The sequence below is a fragment of the Podarcis vaucheri genome, assembly GCF_965113315.1.
Source record: "Podarcis vaucheri genome assembly, chromosome: 2".
NCBI lineage: Eukaryota > Metazoa > Chordata > Lepidosauria > Squamata > Lacertidae > Podarcis > Podarcis vaucheri.
In genome coordinates, this window is record NC_138760.1 from 124,409,997 (window position 1) to 124,431,822 (window position 21,826).

At 47.2% G+C, this 21,826-nt stretch overlaps 2 protein-coding genes across 5 annotated transcripts; both read right to left on the minus strand.

Moving 5' to 3' along the window:
* Window positions 1-202: 202 nt before the first annotated feature.
* Window positions 203-4,256, minus strand: LOC309525048 (uncharacterized protein). 3 transcript variants are annotated; one of them, XM_082210399.1, is made up of 3 exons: window positions 3,835-3,903; window positions 1,309-2,277; window positions 203-715 (listed from the first exon to the last, which is right to left on the minus strand). In XM_082210399.1, the coding sequence occupies exons 1-3, from the start codon at window positions 3,898-3,900 to the stop codon at window positions 581-583; spliced, it is 1,170 nt and encodes a 389-aa protein (XP_082066525.1). In that variant the 5' UTR covers window positions 3,901-3,903; the 3' UTR covers window positions 203-580. The 3 variants fall into 3 exon arrangements, with proteins under 3 accessions (XP_082066525.1, XP_082066527.1, XP_082066526.1); XM_082210401.1 differs by lacking the exon at window positions 3,835-3,903 and adding an exon at window positions 4,148-4,256 and having other exon boundaries at window positions 205-715; XM_082210400.1 differs by lacking the exon at window positions 3,835-3,903 and adding an exon at window positions 4,067-4,146 and having other exon boundaries at window positions 205-715.
* Window positions 4,257-8,651: 4,395 nt separating this feature from the next.
* On the minus strand, window positions 8,652-13,277 carry LOC309524774 (uncharacterized protein). Of its 2 annotated transcripts, none has more exons than XM_082209804.1 (3): window positions 12,328-13,277; window positions 11,424-11,553; window positions 8,652-10,900 (listed from the first exon to the last, which is right to left on the minus strand). In XM_082209804.1, exons 1-3 carry the CDS (start codon window positions 13,126-13,128, stop codon window positions 9,933-9,935), a joined length of 1,899 nt encoding a protein of 632 aa, XP_082065930.1. In that variant the 5' UTR covers window positions 13,129-13,277; the 3' UTR covers window positions 8,652-9,932. The 2 variants fall into 2 exon arrangements, with proteins under 2 accessions (XP_082065930.1, XP_082065929.1); XM_082209803.1 differs by having other exon boundaries at window positions 11,415-11,553.
* Window positions 13,278-21,826: the final 8,549 nt, after the last annotated feature.

Sequence of the window (21,826 nt, forward strand, 5' to 3'; positions counted from 1 at the left end):
AGTCTAGCATCCTGTCACCACCATGGCCAACCAGAAAGATGTGCCAACAGAAAACCCAGAAGTATGTTTACATATTTCCTTTCATTTGCAAAGACAATCAAGAAGTCAGTTGTTACTGGATCAACCAAAAGATACAGGGGATAGAAGGAGATAGAGAGAAAAACAGTGGAAATAATATTTGCCGCTCTTTTTTGGGTTATACTGCCATTTAAGCTCAATCTCTCTCTAAACATACAATAGTCTTGATGCTAATTGCTTTGTTTGTGTACTTGTTGTTATTGATATTCAGGAGCTTTTCCCATTTTGAATACTGTGTTGATTTGGATTATATGTGACTTGTTCCGTCCTGCTTTTAATGGCTTGTACCCTAAGCAGAGCAGAAAAGCAAAATGACACTGCTGAAAACAACCTCGGCCAATTGCAAAAGCCCTCTGAGAAGCCAGCTTTTATCCGGCACCAGGAAGTACACAGTGATGGGCCTAGGTGGTCCTCTCCAGGGTTGGCATTCCTTGGAGCTGGGGCCAACACAGAGAAGGCTATCCTCCTGGGTGATGCCTGCCCACTTCAGTCAGCAAGGGCCTCAGCCACTGAATGGTGCATACACTATATGGCCACCTGAGGGAATTTCACCAAGGCATCTCAACTCACCCAGTGAGCAGAAGTCTCCTCCATCCACCTCCAGCTTAGCCTCCACCTCCTCAGATGGGATCTGCTTCTGGAAAGGAGCAGAGAACATCCCTTTCAGCAGGGAGATGCAAGTGCTGGAAAGGGGAGACATCTTGGGAAGGGAAAGACAAGTCTCCACAAATCCACTCCCGAGGAGTGAATGAACAGCTTCCTCTTGACCTTTCTCAGGCCAGGGAAGGGCTTGAATTACTGAGATGATTTATAGACCACCTTTTGCACAGGCCACAGAATGCTCTGCAATAAAAACAAGGAGATAAGAATACAAAAAGATAGCACAGAAAGTTAGAAATGGACAAAAAAATTGAAAACACCGTTACAGCATGGCTTCCATCCCCAAAGAATCTTGGGAATGGTCGTTTGTTAAGGGGGCTGAGTTTTGCATGGAGAGCCCTATTCCGCTCACAGAGCTAAAATTTCCAGATTGTTAAACCATTCTGGGAACTGCAGCTCCGTGAGAGGAAAGGGGTCCCCACACAAATCTCAGCCCCCTTAAATCATGCACCTCTTTGTGGGTGTTTTGGAAGAATGTCACAGGCTGTTTGCACAATGCAGTAGGGTCACTCTGACAGCACACAGCTGCCACATCGATAACAGATCATCTCAGGCTAAAAATGGCCTCACCTCCTTTACCTGCTTTCGCGTTTCCTCTTGCAGGAACCCCTCGGCCAGGGCCACCGCCTGGGAGCAGGTCTCCGGCCCACACTCCCTCACCCAGCTCTGGATCTCTGCTGGCAGGACAGTCAGGAACTGCTCCAGGATCAGCTGCTCCAGGATCTGCTCCTTGGTGTGCCTCTCGACTTTCAGCCACCGGGAGCAAAGCTCCTGGAGTTGGCTGTAGGCCCCTCTGGGCCCCTCGGCCTCCTGGTAGCAGAAGCCTCTGAAGTGCTGACGCACCTTCTCCCTCCTCGTGGCCTCCTCTCGCAAGATGGCCGCCTTCACTTTCCCATAATCCTCCTTGTCTCCAGCCTTCAGGCTGCTGAAGGCCTGTTTGGCCTCTCCGCTGAGGGCCGGCAGGAGTCGGGCTGCCCACTCTTCCTTGGGCCACTGGCAAGCTTCGGCCACTTGCTCGAAGGAGACCAGGAAAGATTTTGTGTCATCCCATGGGCACGGCTCCTCTGGCAATGGTGCCTTTCCCCATTGAGATTGTTGGGACTCCACCATCTTCAAGAAGTCCTGCCACTGAGATTCCCACTGCTGGTGCAGCACATCTCCTGGTTCCTGTTTAACCTGTTGCGCTGGTGCCCTTTGAACAAATCCCCTGATTCTCCCTTCAGAGAGCACTGTCGAGGACTTTCCTGCCCCTCCTCCCTCCTTGTCCCCTGCTTTGGGGATTGCTGGGCCATGCTCCTGAATTTCAAAGCCCGGCTGCATCCACTTCTCCAGGGCTGCCTGGAACTGGAGGCTGAATCCCACTGTGGGCGCCTGTGTGGCAGCCATTTTGTTTCCAGCAAAGGGCCCTCGTGTCCCAGTGCAGAGATGGGCTCCTGTTTGCAGCAAATGGCGCTTCTTGGATTGCGAAGTGGCTTTCTGCTCTTTTGTCGGTCTCCAGAAGAGGGCTAGAGTGCTCGAGACCGGCGTTACGGGGACCCCCTTGAAAAGAGAAAACAGGGTTTCAGGAACCGAGAAAGAAAATGCACTGTGGTTGGGAACCTGTGGTCATCCTGATATCACTAGGCCACAAGTGCCATCATCATGCTCACAGCTGTCAACTTTCAGATTTGAAAATAAGGGCTCAACAGCCTCACCTGTCCCGGGGACAGTCTATGGGATATCTAACAATCTGGGATAGCAGCGGGAAACAGTGCTGGAATAAGGGAATTTCCCGCAAAAAAAGGGAAGGTTGACAGCTATGGCCACGCTGGCTGGAGCTGATGGGAGTTCGACTCTCCCAAAACACATGGACACACACACAGCAGGCTCCCCATCCCTGAGATACACAAATCCAAAGGCCCTACCATTGGGTTTCTTAATTCATTTGTGATCATATTGTTTGGAAGGTAACAAATCCTGTAAGCGGCTTGAATATTCCAAAAATAATAGCAAACATGCGGGATTTGAACTCGTTTCTCTGACACCAAATACCCAGAGCAGGGAAAGCACAGAGTCTTGCGTGGGGAGTGGCCATCCTGAGATTTAAATCCTTTCCCTGCAGAGCCAGTGTGGTGTGGTTAAATGTCTGGACTAGAATCATAGAATCATAGAGTTGGAAGAGACCACAAGGGCCATCAAGTCCAAGCCCCTGCCAAGCAGGAAACACCATCAGAGCACTCCTGACATATGGTTGTCAAGCCTCTGCTTAAAGACCTCCAAAGTTGGAGACTCCACCACACTCCTTGGCAGCAAATTCCACTGTCAAACAGCTCTTACTGTCAGGAAGTTCTTCCTAATGTTTAGGTGGAATCTTCTTTCTTGTAGTTTGGATCCATTGCTCCGTGTCCGCTTCTCTGGAGCAGCAGAAAACAACCTTTCTCCCTCCTCTATGTGACATCCTTTTATATATTTGAACATGGCTATCATGTCACCCCTTAACCTCCTCTTCTCCAGGCTAAACATGCCCAGCTCCCTTAGCCGTTCCTCATAAGGCATCGTTTCCAGGCCTTTGACCATTTGGGTTGCTCTCCTCTGGACACGTTCCAGTTTGTCAGTGTCCTTCTTGAACTGTGGTGCCCAGAACTGGACACAGTACTCCAGGTGAGGTCTGACCAGAGCAGAATAGGACCTCATTAACCCGGGTTCGAATCCCCACTCTGCCATGAAGCTCACTATGGTGACCTTGGGTCAATCAGTGCCTCACAGGGTTGTTGTGAGGATAAAATGGGGAGGAGGATAAAATTAGGTGTGGCACCTTCAGCTCCTTGGGGAAGTATAACTAATCAACAACAACAATATAGTAAGTCAAACATGAAACCTGGTGAACATTTCTCTCTCTGCACTTTTTCCAAATCAGTAAAACGACAGCAACCCAAGCTCTTATGATGCCCCATTCCCGACACTCATACACGCATTTACTGGGGAAAAGACGCTGTGATTGCAGTCAACGGGCTTACTCCCATCCCATGCAAGCATACATGGGAATTGAAAGCTATGGGGTCTTCCCCCCCCACACCCAAAAAACCCTGATCTCCCTCCCAGCAACCTGACATTCACCTGAACTGCCCAGGAGGTCTCTGCAGCTCCAAAACGACCACTTTTTGTCCAGGAGAGAGGATGCATGCACACATACAGTATATATTTATACTGCATACATTGAAAGCTGTTTCCGCGGGCGGGATCAGAGCAGGAAGGGGTTTGCCTACGTAGACATTTTTAAAAAAACAAAAACCCAAACACCCTCTCATCTCTAGGATTAATTGTGCTGTGTTTTTTTTTTTTTTTTTACCTTTCTGACGTTCAGATTCACCTGTACAAAAAGGGCTTTTTCTTTTTCTCCGCCCGCCCCCGATTCCTATTTTCTACATACCGGTAAATTTGCATGCGCAGGTGGTGCAAATTAGATCCGTTATCATCTTCTTTTTTTAGTCTCGCAAAGGCTCCTGGGAAATGTAGTCCTCTGCTAAGAAGAAACTTCCAGGCAGTGATGGGATGGGGTGGGGGTGGGGAAATAGTTTTTAAGGAGGGTGGGGGAATAAACACACGCGCACAGTTGTGGTCTGGCTTCCCGAGAAATGGCAGGAGCTATTCAACTCTTGCCTTACTCAGAGTAGACCCATCGAAGTGAAAGGGCACACCACTAACTTAGGTCCGTTGATTTCAATGGGTCTGCCCTGCACTGGACTTTTTGTTGAATGCAACCCAGTGTGCTTCAGGGAGCATATTTTTAATTTGTTTCTTGGAATACAGTGTACTGTTCTGGTGGCCTCAACTCAAAAAGGATATTACACAGCTGAGAAAAAACCAGGCAGCGCCAATGTGAGGAAAAGGCTGCAACGTCTGGGGCTTTTTAATTTAGAGAAACGGCAAGTAAAGGAGGGCACGATAAGAGGCAAACAAATTTGCGCAAGTGAATAAGGTTTTTCTCCTCTCTTAATACTAGAACTCGAGAACATCCAGCGACACTGAACATTGGGAGAATCAGGACAGACCAAAGAAAGGGCTTCTTCCCACAGCGCATAGTTAAAACTACGAAATTGGTCCCCACGGTTGAGCTTGCAGGATGCGTGTAAGAATGCTGTTGTTGTAATAATAATAATAATAATAATTTATTATTTGTACCCCGCCCATCTGGCTGAGTTTCCCCAGCCACTCTGGGCAGCTTCCACAGAAACCAAAAAACACTAAAATATCATACATTAAAAGCTTCCCTGAATAGGGCCGCCTGAAGATGTCTTCTGAATGTCAGGTAGTTGTCCATCACCTTGACATCCAATGGGAGGGCTTTCCACAGGGCGGGCGCCACCACCGAAAAGGCCCTCTGCCTGGTTCCCTGTAACTTGGCCTTTCGCAGTGAGGGAACCGCCAGAAGGCCCTCGGAGCTGGACCTCAGTGTCCAGGCTAAATGATGGGGGTGGAGACGCTCCTTCAGGTATACTGGGCCGAAGCCGTTTAGGGCTTTAAAGGTCAGCACCAACACTTTGAATTGTGCTCGGAAACGTACTGGGAGCCAATGTAGGTCTTTCAAGACCGGTGTTATGTGGTCTCGGCGGCTGCCCCCAGTCACCAGTCTAGCTGCCGCATTCTGGATTAGCTGTAGTTTCCGAGTCACCTTCAAAGGTAGCCCCACGTACAGCGCATTGCAGTAGTCCAAGCGGGAGATAACCAGAGCATGCACCACTCTGGCCAGACAGTCCGCAGGCAGGTAGGGTCTCAGCCTGCGTACCAGGTGGAGCTGGTAGACAGCCACCCTGGACACAGAATTAACCTGTGCCTCCATGGACAGCTGTGAGTCCAAAATGACTCCCAGGCTATGCACCTGGTCCTTCAGGGGCACAGTTACCCCATTCAGGACCAGGGAGTCCTCCACACCAGCCCGCCCCCTGTCCCCCAAAAACAGTACTTCTGTCTTGTCAGGATTCAACTTCAATCCATTAGCCGCCATTAGCATTAATGGCAAAGTAGGATGAACTGCAAACATGAAAGTTCTGTGTTCAAATCTTGCCATGAACTCGCCAGGCAGCCTTAGGCAAGACACTCTCCTTCAAGCCTCAGATCTCTTAACACGGGGATAGCCACACTGCCCAACCTTTCAGGGTTATTGTTAAGGGCTGCAACAAACATTATGTGCCTGGAAGCCCATACAGAGTAAGGTTGACAGGCAAAGGGCCTTCTCGGTAGTGGCACCCACCCTGTGCAACGCCCTCCCATCAGATGTCAAGATGAGTAACAACATCACCTTTAGAAGACATCTGAAGGCAGCCCTGTATAGGGAAGACTTTTAATGTGTAATGTTTCATCATGTTTTTATGGATGTTGGAAGCTGGCCAGAGCAGTTGGGGCAACCAGCGGGGTACAAATAATAAAATCATTATTGTTATTGTTGTTATTATTAGTAAAGCAACTACGCCTGTAACTGCTTGGGGGGGGGGGAAGAGTGATAAGCAAACTTTTCTTCTTTCCTGAGTCCTTTCTGAGAACTTACCTATAAATCATATTTTTCTCCCCACAGGTGTTCCTTCCTTCCTGCTTCTTGTTTAGTGTACATGCTGTTTTTAACCACATTACTCTTTGTCATGGCCAAATGTATTCCTGTTCTCAGAATGGTTTTGTATGCGAAGTTCCTTTATTCTTTCAAGCAGCAGTCTTGCCAGGCTATTTGCTTCTGCACTCCGCTGAGATATATATATATATATATATATGCAAGCACCCATGTGCCATCCATTTTGAAGTAGACAAAATCATGTGAGGACAGCATGGAGTAAATCTGCTTTAGGGCTTTACAGATAAACACTTTACTTACCGGTAGCTGTGCTGCCCAGGGTTCCCCTGGAAGCAGGGGCGTAAATTCAATAAAAATAACATTTGCACGTTGGATTTTTCAATTTATCCGCTGCATTTATATTCTACATCACCTCCATTGGAGGCAATCTTGCATGCCTAGTTTCCCTCTTCCTCATTTTTAAGGTCGCCATTGTGAGCTTCGTGGATTTTGAGGAGATTTCACCCCTCCCATACCCAAGAATCTCCTGACCATCTCCTGATGGTCTCTGCTGACTCTCCACAGAGAGGAGGAGGCGTGTCCTGCCTATCTACTTATTCTGCCCAGCAACATCTCTGTGTGTGTGAGAGAGAGAGACAGTCAGTCAGTCAGTGTATCGGAGAGAGTGAGAGGGTTAGAGATCCTAGAGATAAGATTGCTGCTAAGAGCAGCTGCAGATTCTCAGTGTAGCATTGATTTATGCTTAGAAAATTCAGCTCTGTATATAGTTTTGTATCATAGTTGTAGTTATAGAACAAAAGGAAGATATTCTACAGAGCTGCTCTCCGAGTGGTTTATACTCTGCAAGACTCTGCAAAACTCTGCTGCGCAACGACTGTAGTATTGAGACAGTGAATCCGGTGCTCTCAGCGCTAAGCTGTGAGTCCACAGCACTGTGACCTGTTCCTGTGAGAAAGGAGGTCTCTGGCGGTGCTACCCAGCTCGCCTAGCCCAGTTGGGGTTGAGGTGCATGAGTCCAGTTGGTGCACTGGCTCTAGGGCAATGCTGACAGATTTGAACCCTGGTCTCCTGGGTCCCAGCCCAATGCTCTCAACCACTAACCCAGATTGCCTTGAGATGCATAGAGAACCATAAAACCATAGAACTGTAGAGCTGGAAGCGATTCACAAATTGGTGCTGGTCAAATTGATTTGGTTCACAGATTATTAAATCACCAGCCCTTTTGGAATTGTACCAAGTACACCACATGTCAAAGAGCACCTACACATTGGCACCTATAATAATAAAATTGCGGTGCAGTGTGGGGATGGTTTGCCAGCCAGCCAGCCACCCCCTTTCCCAGGAGACTCCATTCCGTCCCTCACTGAATCCTGGTTTCCATTTCCCCCTGCCCACTTGTCAAACAGCGTTTCATGTTCTCTGCCCTTGCTGACTCGTTGATGGACTATGTTTGAGGTTTCCCCTCAGACTTTAACCTTTTCACCCTACAGATTTCTTTTTCTATTTTTGAAACTTCAGTAAATAATTTTCCACATCTACCTTCTTGAACACACATCTTTGCGGCCATCTCCTGAACCAACTTCAGGTTTTTGAGACTGTTCAAAGGTAGAGTGCTTTACATGTGATGAATGAAGCAAAGACAAAGACCTCATCATCCAAAGCTGCTGAGGTTGGTGTTTTATCAAGGCTTTTAGCTCCCCCCTTTCTTTTCTTTTCTTTTCTTTTCTTTTTTTTTTTTTGCAAAAAAAGAGTGTGTGGATTTTATGCCATAACTGAGAAGGGATCTACTGTGATTGTAGGCAAAGGCAGGTTTTTGAAATCCACAGTGGCTTTCCTCCCATCGAAGTATAAAAAAGGAGTACAGTGGTACATATGCTTCAGGTTACATACGCTTCAGGTTACAGATTCCGCTAACCCAGAAATATTACCTCGGGTTAAGAACTTTGCTTCAGGGTAAGAACAGAAATCGTGTGGCAGCGGCAGCAGGAGGCCCCATTAGCTAAAGTTGTGCTTCAGGTTCAGAACAGTTTCAGGTTATGAACAGACCTCCAGAACAAATTAAGTTCTTAACCCGAGGTACCACTGTACCTGTGGCCTACCATAAGAGGCTAGCTGGACAGTTTTATAATACTTTCAATTTTATTAATTTATCCAGTATACCTGAAGGAGCGTCTCCACCCCCATCATTCTGCCCAGACGCTGAGGTCCAGCGCCGAGGGCCTTCTGGCGGTTCCCTCATTGCGAGAAGCAAAGCTACAGGGAACCAGGCAGAGGGCCTTCTCGGTGGTGGCTCCCACCCTGTGGAACGCCCTCCCACCAGATATCAAAGAGAAAAACAACTACCAGACTTTCAGAAGACATCTTAAGGCAGCCCTGTTCAGGGAAGTTTTTAACGTGTGATATTTTATTGTATTTTTGGTTTCTATGGAAGCCGCCCAGAGTGGCTGGGGAGGCCCAGCCAGATGGGCGGGGTATAAATAATAAATTATTATTATTATTATTATTATTATTATTATTATTATTATTATTATTTAAAAAAAGAAAGATGCTCAGTTCTGCAGCTGATGTACGATCTCATGTTCCCTTGCTTGTATGGAACTGTGGCCCGTATGCATGCACAACCCAGTCTGTAGCTTGAGCAAACTCTCCATGTTGCTTGCGCACCTACAGCGGCTGGTTCAGGCAGGCTGCTGACGACAGTTTAGCATGATGGGAACAGCAGCTCCCTGCCCACCCTCCATCGAGGAAGAGCTTGGAAGCTTTGCTTCCGGTTTTCATTAGCCAGAGTTTGTCCAAACGCAAGACGGGTTGTGCTGCAACTGAACTCTGGTTCGTAGGAACAGGTCAGCTCTGAGACACAGTTTGAGAATCTGACTTGCTTTCCCTATCAAACCACATTTTTAGGGTTCAGATGACACACTTAAGCGGCAGTTAATCTGAAATATAAATGGAAGTTTCTGATCAGAAGTTGGCTTGTTTCCCGAGTTAAGATTTAACCACAGTTTAGGGCTCAGGTGACACACCAAACTGTGGTTAGGTTGAAATGGAAGCACACCAGAGGAGGAGAGTGAAGGGGGTTACTGTTGGTATATCAGTACAACGCAGCTGCAAACAAGCAGCTCGATGTTTACATCACATGATGTGGCTAGCCCTGGGAAATAATGTTCAAAGCAGTTCACAGGGTTCACAGGGATTTGTTCTGTGTGTAATATGAGACCTTCCTGTTGCGCATGTGAAGGAAGTCTTACGCAGTTGCTTGGAGGAGACTGAAATGATCGGACATGTTTTTTGTACAGCTGTAAAGTCAGAAATAAACCGTAGAAATGTAATGGACTTTCTGGCTATCTTCTTTCTCCTGCTGGTATGCAAGGGGAGAAGGGGGTGTGCATCTTCCACGCTGGGAGATGTTGCCTATCAAGACATCTCTGGACTTGCGGGGATGCCAGCCAGAGTAGATCACTGGTAAACAAGCCCCGGGAACCAAAGAGGGGGGCCAGCCTCTCCTGAGGGGGCATGTTTTCCAACAGTTACTCCATGAGCCTAGGGGGATGAAAGATTCATTCACATGACACTATAGTTTAGACTTGTGTCAAATGAAGTCACTATGGCTCTCTTCTGTGTTCTTCTGCAAAGCTAGCAAGGAGAACGGCTACTATTTAGCTCCAGAGTGGCTGCTCTGTAGCCCAAGTTGGAATGTGTCCCGACTGAAGCTTTCACCACAGTCTGCATATTTGTCTCGTCTCTCTAGTAAGTGACCATTGTGGGGCTCTTTAATGTTTGATTTATCATGGAAACTCCCCCTACGGTCCGAGCACGGGTACAGTATCTCTCCCGTATGTATTTTCTGATGTCTAGTAAGACTCGAGCTCTGACTAAAGCTTCCCCCGCAGTCTAGACATTTGTACGGCTTCTCCCCCGTGTGGATCCTCTGATGCCGAATACGGCTGGACTTGTCGCGAAAGCTGATGCCACAGTCCGAGCATTTGTACGGTTTCTCCCCAGTGTGGATCCGCTGGTGCCGGATGTGGCTCGACTTATCGCGGAAGCTCTCGCCACAGCCCAAGCACTGATACGGTTTCTCCCCCGTGTGGATCCGCTGGTGCGAAATCAGGATCGTGCGCTGACTGAAGCTCTCTCCGCAGTCAAAGCACCGGTACGGCTTCTCTCCCGTGTGGATCCTCTGGTGCCTGATTAGGGTGGAGTTCACGCTGAAGCTCTTCCCGCATGTGAAACATTTGTAGGGTTTCTCCCCTGTGTGGATTCTCTGATGAACAATGAGGCTCGCTCTCCGAGTGAACTTCTCCCCACAGTGTGAGCATTTATGTGGGTTCTCCCCTGTGTGGGTTATCTGATGTCGAGTAAGGCTAGATTTGCAAGGAAAACTTTTGACACACACACTGCATGGATACCCGCCCTTTCCTTCATGTAGCCTCTGCTTGCCTGTAAATTCAGGGCCTTTCCCCCTGGGACATACAGCAGACCGCTCCTTCCACTTCTCAGTGCCGTTTCCACGTTTCTTCCTCGGTCCTTCTTTGCCCCCGACATTTTCTTCCATATCCCTGATTCTTTCCAGCAACACCACACACGGCTCCCTACCATTTTCTCTCTCCCAGCCATCATCTAACAGAACAAAAGATGAACAATCCTGATTAGAGCATCACGGACAAAGAACAATAAATGAAAAACAGTAAACCAAAATGATCAAGGGGATAGAGCAAGCGTCCTGTGAGGAAATGTTACATTTATAGATTTTTTTCTACTTTGGAGAAAAGGCAAGTAAGAGGGAAGAAGAAGAAGAAGAAGAAGAAGAAGAAGAAGAAGAAGAAGAAGAAGAAGAAGAAGAAGAAGAAGAAGAAGTAGTAGTAGTAGTAGTGTTTGGATTTGATATCCTGCTTTATCACTACCCAAAGGAGTCTCAAAGCGGCTAACAATCTCCTTTCCCTTCCTCCCCCACAACAAACAAAAAGTATTCAAAAGTTAACATGTGAACTCTGAGTGCTATAAGGTGTTTCTAGGTCTGGTGAATTCAGTGTATCCCTTTGTAATGAGGGTAGATAAACTGTGGCTCTCCAGCTGCTAAAAACTGAAGCTTCCATCATTCCCAGAACACCAGGAGGGATCGGCAAAAGGAAACCTTTGGCACCCAATACAGAGGCATTCCCATCGCTCTCCAATACAGAGGCATCTCCACCAGCGCTCCTCTCCCCAGCATCTGGCGAAGTCTGGTCCGCTTCAGAGAAACTTGCAGCGGCCTCTGCAAGAGATCCCGGCACCTGGAACAACAATGAAAGTCCCATTCAGCACAGGAGGAAGTAAGGAGATCCATCTCCGAGGGCCTTCTGGCAGTTCCCTCACTGCGAAATGGACAGGGAACTAGGCAGAGGGCCTTCTTGGTAGGGACATCCACCCTGTGGAAAACCCTCCCTTCAGATATCTAGGAGATGAGTAAACTTTATAAGACATCTGAAGGCAGCCTGGTATAGTTGTACCTTGGTTGACAAACAGAATGTGTTCTCGGAGTCTGTTTGACTCCCAGAACCGTTAAAAAACCAAGATGTAGCTTCTGATTGACTGCAGGAGCTTCCTGCAGCCAATCAGAAGACGTGGAAAATGTGCTGGACATTCGGCCTCCAAAAATAGTTTGAAAACCGGAACATTCACTTCCGGGTTTCGATTGTTTGGGAACCAAAGCGTACGGCAACTAAGCCGTTTGTCAACCAAGGTACGACTGTATAGGGGAGCCTTTAAATGTGTAATGTTTTATTATGTTTTTATATATGTTGGAAGCTACCCAGAGTGGCTGGGGCAACCCAGGTAGATGGGTGGGGTATAATAATAATAATAATAATAATAATAATAATAATAATAATAATAATATCTGGAAGGACGGCAGTGCACACTATGCAAGGCTGCTGCAGCACAGCAACTGACAGGGGTGAGATCCTGCCCAGACGCAGGAAAGCCAAACGGGAGCTCACACGCTGCGTCTTTAACAGCACGTATCCAGCTGATAATATGGGTGACAAGGAAAGAAGACACTTCCCTACCTCCCATGTGGCTTCTCCAGCCTCTTGCTGCCTCCGCAGGAAATCCTCGGCCAGGGCCACCGCCTGGGTGCAGGTCTCGGCCCCTCGGCCCCTGACCCAGTGCTGGATCTCCGAGGGCAGGACAGCCACGAACTGCTCCAGAGTCACCAGCTCCAGGATCTGCTCCTTGGTGTGCCTCTCTGGCTTCAGCCACCGGTGGCAAAGGAACCACAGCTGGCTGCAACCCTCCCGGGGCCCCTTGGCTTCCAAGTAGGGGAACTGCCGGAAGTGCCGCCGTTGTGCCTCCGACCCGGAAGCTTCCTTGCTGGGATTCTCCCGCTTTGCCCCTCCGCAAGTTCTGGTCTCGGGGGATCCCAGGGCTTGGAGCCCTCTTGACCCAGGGGGCAGGTTGGTTCCTGCCTGCCCTTTTGGCTGCTCACAGACCTCCGCTGCCCCCTCAGGTTTGGTCCTGCCCTCTTGGTTATCCTCCATCACCGCCGACCATGCCCAGTCGGTTTGAGGCATCTGCACGGCCTTCAAGAACGCCTGCCACTGGTCTTCCCAGGCTGCCTCATCCGGCTCCTCCTTCACACCCTCCAGCCTCTCTTGCCTTGGAAAAGCCCCGACCCGGGACAGCATTGCCCCAAACCAGGAGCCCCGACTGTGAACAACGGAGAGCCCCTTTCTGGGTCTTTCCATCCCCTCGCTCCCAAGGACTGAGGGCTCCTGCTCCTCCATTTTGATTACAGGGCACATAGGGTTATTGGCAGCAGCCTCAAGATGGAGACCCTTGGTTGCCTCAGCATCCTGGGCACCAGCCATGTCGGGGGAGACCGACGGCAGCAACCCGGTTGTGTACAATCGCTCCTCTTTCCGGAGTTGGGAAAAATCTCTGCCACCCTTCCACTGATCAGAGTTAGGAGCGGGATCTTCAGTTGACGGAGTAAACCTCAGGAGATTCAGAAATGGAGCAGGAAGGAAGGAAGGAAGGAAGGAAGGAAGGAAGGAAAGGAGGAAGGGAGGGAGGGAGAGAAAGGAACACAAGAGGTAGGTGATCTTTGAGGATACATTCAAAGAAGCCCCAAGGGTGATTTTTCCTACATTTCAGAATTCAGCAGCTTGTGAATTAACCACAGAAGAAAATACAGTGGTACCTAACAGATGACCTTCGTAGACAGCTGGATCGAGGCGGGTCGGGGCTGCTGATTCTTCTAGATCTATCAGCAGCTTTCGACATGGTCGATCACAAACTTCTGGACCACCGCCTTGCCGACGTGGGGATCCATGGCACAGTCCTTCAATGGCTGCGCTCGTTTCTCTCTGGTCGGGGACAGAGGGTGGCGCTTGGGGGGGAATTGTCATCGCGCCACTCCTTGGTGTGTGGAGTACCTCAGGGTGCGATACTCTCCCCGATGCTTTTCAACATCTTTATGCGCCCCCTCGCCCAGCTTGTTCGGAGTTTTGGGCTGGGTTGCCATCAGTATGCCGATGACACCCAACTCTATCTGTTGATGGATGGCCATCCTGACTTGGCCCCAGACACACTGACCAGATGTCTGGAAGCTGCGGCTGGATGGTTACGTGGGAGCCGGTTGAAGCTAAATCCTTCGAAGACAGAGGTCCTGTGGCTGGGACGGGGCGATATGGGACTGGGGGGGCAACTCCCATCTCTTGCGGGGGCGCAATTAGTGCCAGCACCGTCCGTTAAGAGTTTGGGTGTAATCTTCGACACCTCCCTTTCCATGGAGGCGCAGATTGCAGCTATAACAAAGGTGGCATTTTTCCATCTCCGCCAAGCTAAGCAGTTGGCTCCTTACCTCTCTCGCCCTGACCTAGCCACTGTGATCCACGCGACGGTCACCTCCAGACTGGATTATTGTAACTCGCTCTACGTGGGGCTGCCCTTGAGACTGACCCAGAAACTCCAGCGGGTGCAGAATGCTGCAGCGAGACTCCTTACGAGGTCTTCGCTGCGAGATCACATTCACCCGGTGCTATACCAGCTGCACTGGCTCCCGGTGGAGTACAGGATCAGGTTTAAGGTGCTGGTTTTAACCTTTAAAGCCCTATACGGCCTAGGACCCTTGTACCTACGGGACCGCCTCTCCTGGTATGCCCCACAGAGAAACTTACGGTCTTCAAATAAAAACCTCTTGAAGGTCCCAGGCCAAAGAGAAGTTAGGCTGGCCTCAACTAGAGCCAGGGCTTTTTCGGCTGTGGCTCCGATCTGGTGGAACGCTCTGTCACAAGAGACCAGGGCCCTGCGGGACTTGACATCTTTCCGCAGGGCCTGCAAGACAGAGCTGTTCCACCAGGCCTTTGGCCAGGGCACAGCCTGACTCCCTCCCTCGGCAATCTTCGCAGAGCTCTGGCCCAATGGTTGCTAGTGGCTTGAATTAATTAATTTTTATAATGAATGATTTTAGAATGTTGTTTATGTTGTACTTTTGTACTGTTTTATTGTTGTTAGCCGCCCTGAGCCCGGCTTCGGCTGGGGAGGGCGGGATATAAATAAAAATTTTATTATTATTATTATTATTATTATTATTATTATTATTATTATTATTACCTCGGGTTACATACGCTTCAGGTTACAGACTCTGCTAACCTAGAAATAGTACCTCGGGTTAAATAAGGATGAGGAGAACCACGTTGAGCTCCTTGGAGAAAAAAGGTGTGATACAAAATAAAATAAACCATAAAAGCGAAACACAAATATAGTCAGTTTCAAAAGAGTATATTATTAATATAACAGAGAGAGCGTGAACCTATTATTTGGTCCTGGTCTCCTGGAAATCAAAGGTTCACTGCCTCTGCCCCTATGTTTTGCAACTCTCATTATGCTTTTCCTGTTTTTGTTTATTTGTTTGTTTGCCTGTACTTTTGATTTCACACTAACTATAAAAAGGGGGGGGTGCAATGCAAAAATTCCCCTTTCTTAATCGTCTTCCCTGATTTAAGCCTCTCCGGCATACACCATGCTGAACTCTTTCTTTCGAATGTGTGCCTTGGTTATTTTTGTTGTATCGATTCGTTTGATTTGTGTTATGTACTGAATTGAATAGGATCCAAACTGCAGCAGTCTGATTGGTCCTAGAACAACAGGATCCAAATTGCAGCAGTCTGATTGGTCCTAGAACAATAGGATTCAGAATGCAGCAGTCTGATTGGTCCTAGAACAATGCAGCAGTATGATTGGTTTGCAGGAACCACCCAATCCTGCTCCAGATAGAAGTGAATCCACAACCTGATTGGCTTACAGTAGAATTCCGGGATTAGCCAATCATGTGCAGCCCATTGTGTAAATAATGTATATAAAGCAGATACTGTGAGGGGACTTTTATTCATTCCTCCTCACCACTATGAGCTGAATAAAGAGCATGAAATCACTTTGCGACTCTGAGTATATTTCAATTTGCTTCAAGTAATTTTTTTAAAAAATTATTTTAAAATAAAAATTAAAAAGGAGGGGATGGTAGACTGCCTTGGGAAGGGGAGTCTCTATTTTCACTTAGCATGCCTAGAAGCCACTGATGCCTGAAATGAGGCTGTTGTATTTTAATCTTGTTTTTAAGTTGTATTTCAATCAACTGTTTTTATACCTGGTGTCAGCTGCCCTGAGACCAGTCTTGGCTGGGGAGGGCGGGGTATAAATAAAAATTATTAATTATTATTATTATTCCAGCTTCTCCCTCCTTTAGGAGTGAGCTTCTGGGATCAGACCCTCCCAAAGCCAGCATCCTTGCAGCCGGGCATCACCCCCAAACCACTCCCTTCCCTTCAAGGATGCTCAGAAGTGGGGCACAAAGGGGGAGGGGCTCGCCACCCCCATTTCCCTCTTTTTGACCCCCCCCCAGTAATTCCTCCCTCCCATTTTCCATATTACCCTGCTGCCCACTACTTGGGCAATTTTTTTTTAAAAGGAACTTACTGCTACTTCCACGTGCTGCCTCCACCAGCAGAACTTGAGTCTGCAAAATACCAAGTTAAGGCATTCAAAAGGAACCCCCTCCTCTCCCCCCTTTCCCCCTCCAGACCTTCACTCATTCATTCCCAGGCCTTTCCAGGCATCGCGGCTCGCTCGGCTTAACCCCTTAAGCGGCCAGTTTCCTAACTCCCAGGAACAAGTACGCCCGGGCTTTGCGTTTTGCAAAGGCGGGTCTGGCTAAGCTCCGTAGTGCCGACACGGGCTGGCAGCGGTTGTCCTGAGTTTCAAGCGGAGGGTGGGCATTCCCAGGACTTCTGAAACTTTTATTTTAAATTTTATTCGTGCTTTCCAAATATATACATTTCACTGATTTTACAATCATTTTGACATTTTAAAGCTTTGTTTCCTTCCCCCTCTTTCTGAGGTTCCTTAAATTTATTTTTAATATCCTCTGCATATCCAAATTAACTAAAATTACTAATTTATTTTATCTTCTTTAAATATATACTCTTATGCAGCCGCAGGCTGTTACAATAATCCTGCCAGAGTTTTTATCTGTTTACAATTTATCTGTAAATATTCAATAAACCATTTCCATTCTTTTATAAAAAGTTTGTTATCTTGATTTCTTATTCTTCTGGTAACTTTTGCCATTCCTGCTGATTCCATAAGTTTTTGTATCCACTCTTCCTTTGTTGGGACTTCTGCTTCTTTCCATTTTGTGGGAAAGTAACATTCTTGCTGCTGTAGTCACATACATACATGAATAAATTTCTATAAAATTTAGGTAGTTCTGTCCCTAAGGTCTGTATAGTTAAAGCTATGGTTTTCCCAGAAGTGATGTATGGAAGTGAGAGCTGGACCATAACGAAGGCTGATCGCCGAAGAATGGATGCTTTTGAATTATGGTGCTGGAGGGGACTCTTGAGAGTCCCATGGACTGCAAGAAGATCAAACCTCTCCATTCTGAAGGAAATCAGCCCTGAGTGCTCACTGGAAGGACAGATCGTGAAGCTGAGGCTCCAATACTTTGGCCACCTCATGAGAAGAGAAGACTCCCTGGAAAAGACCCTGATGTTGGGAAAGATGGAGGGCACAAGGAGAAGGGGACGACAGAGGACGAGATGGTTGGACAGTGTTCTCGAAGCTACCAGCACGAGTTTGAGCAAACTGCGGGAAGCAGTGGAAGACAGAAGTGCCTGGCGTGCTCTGGTCCATGGGGTCATGAAGAGTCGGACACGACTAAATGACTAAACAACAACAATCCCTATAATTCCCAAGAGAAAGGCTTCTAGGTTGTTGTTTTACAAACGTTATTTTAAACAACTTTTTCAATTTGTTGTACAGTGGTACCTCGGGTTACATACGCTTCAGGTTACAGACTCCGCTAACCCAGAAATAGTGCTTCAGGTTAAGAACTTTGCTTCAGGATGAGAACAGAAATCGTGCTCTGGCGGCGTGGCAGCAGCAGGAGGCCCCATTAGCTAAAGTGGTGCTTCAGGTTAAAAACAGTTTCAGGTTAAGAACAGACCTCCGGAACGAGTTAATTTTTTATTAGTTTTCCAAATTTATAACAAACGTAAAAGAAAAATATTACAATATAAAAAACAAACAAACATACAAACAATTATCCTAACTATTACAATCCCACTTTTGTACCATTATCGAGTGACTTCCTCAAAACCCCCTAGCTGAGTTTCCATGTAAATCATTGTAGCAGTTTTCCAATAAGACTTCTGAAACTTTTAGGGGGGGTCTCTCCCAAGTCTGTTCATACCCTATAAATATTTCTATACTGCCCCACGTCAAAACCTTGGCCCAGTCGCTGCCTTTCAGCCTGGCCTCCTTGCAGGGTTGCTGTTAGTTGAGGGCCGTGGATGCCACTCTGAGCACCTCGGAGAAAAGGGCAGGATATGGATGCAACAGACACATAAATCATGCAGGCAGCAGACAGCAGCACAATGTTTGTGCCGCTTGCTGCCTCTCGTGGCTGCACTGTATAGCCCAGCAAAAGGCAAATGAAGATATATGCTTCCTGGGAGTGTGGGGAAGCAGTCGCAATCTCTCAGACTAAGCTATATCGCAAGGTTGTTGTGAGGAGAAAACGGAGAGGGGAAGAGCCATGGGCACCACCTTAAGCTCCTTTTTCATATACATGTGCTTATTTGAAATATATATGTATGTACAGTGGTGCCCCGCAAGACGAATGCCTCGCAAGACGGAAAACTCGCTAGACGAAAGAGTTTTCCGTTTTGGAGGTGCTTCGCAAGACGAATTTCCTATGGGCTTGCTTCGCAAGACGACAATGTCTTGCGAGTTCCTGCTGGTTTTTTTTCCTTCCCCCCCTTTTTCTAAGCCGCTAAGCCGCTTATCAGCTGATCCGATCAGCAGATAAGCCGCTAAAAGCCGCTAATCGCGTTAATCCGTCAACGGGCTTGCTTCGCAAGACGAAAAAAGCCGCTAGACGAAGAGAATCACAGAACGGATTCTTTTCGTCTTGCGAGACACCACTGTATTTGCAATATTTTGCAAGAATTATGTTAAATAAATTAATTTTTGAAAAAGTGGGGGCTGGAAGGCTGCCTTCAAATTGCAGCCCTTAGGGACCCCCCCCTACCCTGATCCAGGTTTTCTCAGCTTGGCTGGTACAAACCAGGCTTTGAAGCTGCCAACCTGGACAGCTTCAAGAGAGGACCGGGCAAGTTCATGGAGGGTGTTGTGTATTCAGTCAAAGGATTTTATATCTGTATTATTATTGTCTGTATTTGCATTAGGGTAAAGTAACTGCCTTTTGGTTTCAAAGGGTACAGCTACTATTGGTTCAATTAAGCTGCTGTATTTGGATCCTCTGTCTTATTGGTTCCCTCCAAAAGGCAGGACTGTGATTGCCTGATATTGTTCCCTCCAAAATGTATCCTTCCTAATTAGTCCCCTGTCTCTATAAATGTAGCTTTCCCCTCCTCAGTCTTCAGTCTTGTTGCTTTAATAAAGAAGTGTTACTAGAGAACTGACTCCAGCATATTATGTCAAGAGAGCTGAAATCACAAACCCCACGTCACAACAGAGGGAAGGGCTTCAGTGGCTACTAACCAGGACAGCTCTGTTCTGTTCTGCCTTCATGGCTAGAGGCAGCAATGATTATAAATACCAGTTGCTGGAAGCCAAAGGAGGGGAAAGGGCTATTGTGCTTGAATCCTGTTTGCTGGTTTTCCACAGGTTGGCCCCCTGTGACAACAGGATGCCAGACCAAATGAGCCTTCCGTCTGATCCAGAAGACTTCTCTTATGTGCTTAAGTGATGACATAATAATAATAATAAAATAGAATAATAGAAATAATTTATTACTTATACCCCAGGGAACCAGGCAGAGGGCCTTCTCGGTAGTGGCACCCGCCCTGTGGAACACCCTCCCACCAGATGTCAAAAGAGAAAAACAACTACCAGACTTTTAGAAGACATCTGAAGGCTGCCTTGTTTAGGGAAGCTTTTAATGTTTAATAGGTTATTGTATTTTAGTGTTCTGTTGGAAGCCGCCCAGAGTGGCTGGGGAAACCCAGCCAGATGGGCGGGGTATAAATAATAAAGTATTATTATTATTAACAACTCTGAGCAGCTCCCAACGTAATATTAAAAACACGATGAAACATCAAACATTAAAAACTTCCCTAAACAGGGCTGCTTTCAGATGTCTTCTAAAAGTCAGGTAGTTATTTCCTTGACATCTGATGGGAGGGAGTTCCACAGGGTAGGTGCCAACACCGAGAAGGCCCTCTGCCTGGTTCCCTATAACGTCACTTCTCGCAGGGAGGGAACCACCAGAAGGCCCTCGGCCCATGGGCTCAGCAAATGAGCTATACGGTATTTGCCCAGTATACCCGAAGGAGCGTCTCCATTGCCATCGTTCAGCCTGGACACTGGCTCCAAGGGCTTTCTGGTGGTTCCCTCAACACCAGGAGTGAAGTTGTAGGAAACCAGCTGGAAGGCCTTCTTGGTAGTGGCACCCGCCCTGTGGGATGCCCTCCCATCCACCTAGCTGCCAATCTTGCCGATGGTGTGGTGGTTCATGGCAGGCGGCGGCTGTGGAAGCTCAGGCTCCACGACCTGGGTCTGCAGAAAGAGACAGCCAAGATGGTCTCTGGCCTCTTCACCCTCAGCTTTTGTAGCTGGAGTCAGTCAGGGCCCTGCCCTCCTAGGCCAGGTGGGAAAAGTCTTGCAAGGCAGGGAGCAGGTCTTCCAAGACTCATAGCAGAGTCCTTTCCAAATCTACTATTCTGTGATTCTCTGAAAATGTTTTGAACAAAAATGCTTTATCTGCCTTCACATGCCTCCACGAGAGTCCTGGAGGGCGGTGACACAAAAACAGGTCCTTTTCTGCAGTGGCTCCCCATTTGTGGACTGCGTTCCCTAGGGAGGCGCTCCTGGCGTTTTCGTTAGCTATCTTTAGGTGCCAGGGAAAAAGAGTCTTCTTCTCCACGGTGGTGGGGATTACTGGTTTGTCTGTTACTATGTTTTGTATTTTTGTCAAAATAAAAAAATTCCTTCCAGTAGCACCTTAAAGACCAACTAAGTTAGTTCTTGGTATGAGCTTTCGTGTGCATGCACACTTCTTCAGATACACTGAAACAGAAGGTTTAGATTTTGTTGTAAGCGATGGTGTTTTCTGGTCACATCTGTTTGGATTCTGTGGCGGAAGCAGTCAATGTACAAGTCCAGTGTGGTATTGCGTCCATCAGGAGGAGTCCATGTGGAGTCTCTTTTTGTGTAACACTTTTTCGGAGGTAGTTGGTGGTCAGTGTTCTGTTGGGAGGGTGGTTGTTGTTCTCCAATGGGTTGAGAGGTGTTGTGTTGTGAAGTTGTTGTTTGTTCTGATTTGTCTTGTTGTTGTGTGTGTTGAAAATATTCCTTCAGGCGTAAACGGCGGAAAAATGTGTATCTGTTTCTGTTTCAGTGTATCTGAAGAAGTGTGCATGCACACGAAAGCTCATACCAAGAACTAACTTAGTTGGTCTTTAAGGTGCTACTGGAAGGAATTTTTTTATTTTGACTATGGCAGACCAACACGGCTACCTATCTGTAATTGTATTTTTGTGTTCTTATATGTAAAACACCCTGTGATCCTGAGATGAAGGGTGTTATTGAAATTTGATGAATAGATATACAATAATGCCTGCTACAAAAACAAACAATTTTCCTTACAAAAGAGCAATTTATTTAAATCTATCACTGTATGTTGCAGAAACATGCTGGTCATTGAAGCAGTCCCTAAGGTGGTTACATTCTCCATTTGTGGGATTTGTGACAACCATTGCGGGTTTGCTTTTATTTATTTATTTATTTTTATTAAAAAAACATATTTTATTAAAATGCCCTCTAGTTCTGATATTTGTGTGAATGTGCCAATGCTTTCATAGGCCAAATAGAACGGCAGACCCTCAAGATGAAAGAAGTATCAGCAGGCCTGGAAGGAAATTCAAAAGTACAGGGGAAAAGTTTGGAGAAAAATTGCAGAGCCCAATGAGGACTATTGGGGAATGGGGGAAGATAATTGGTTGGAGGGCCTTGAATCTTGAGCAGCTACACTTCACTCCGTAA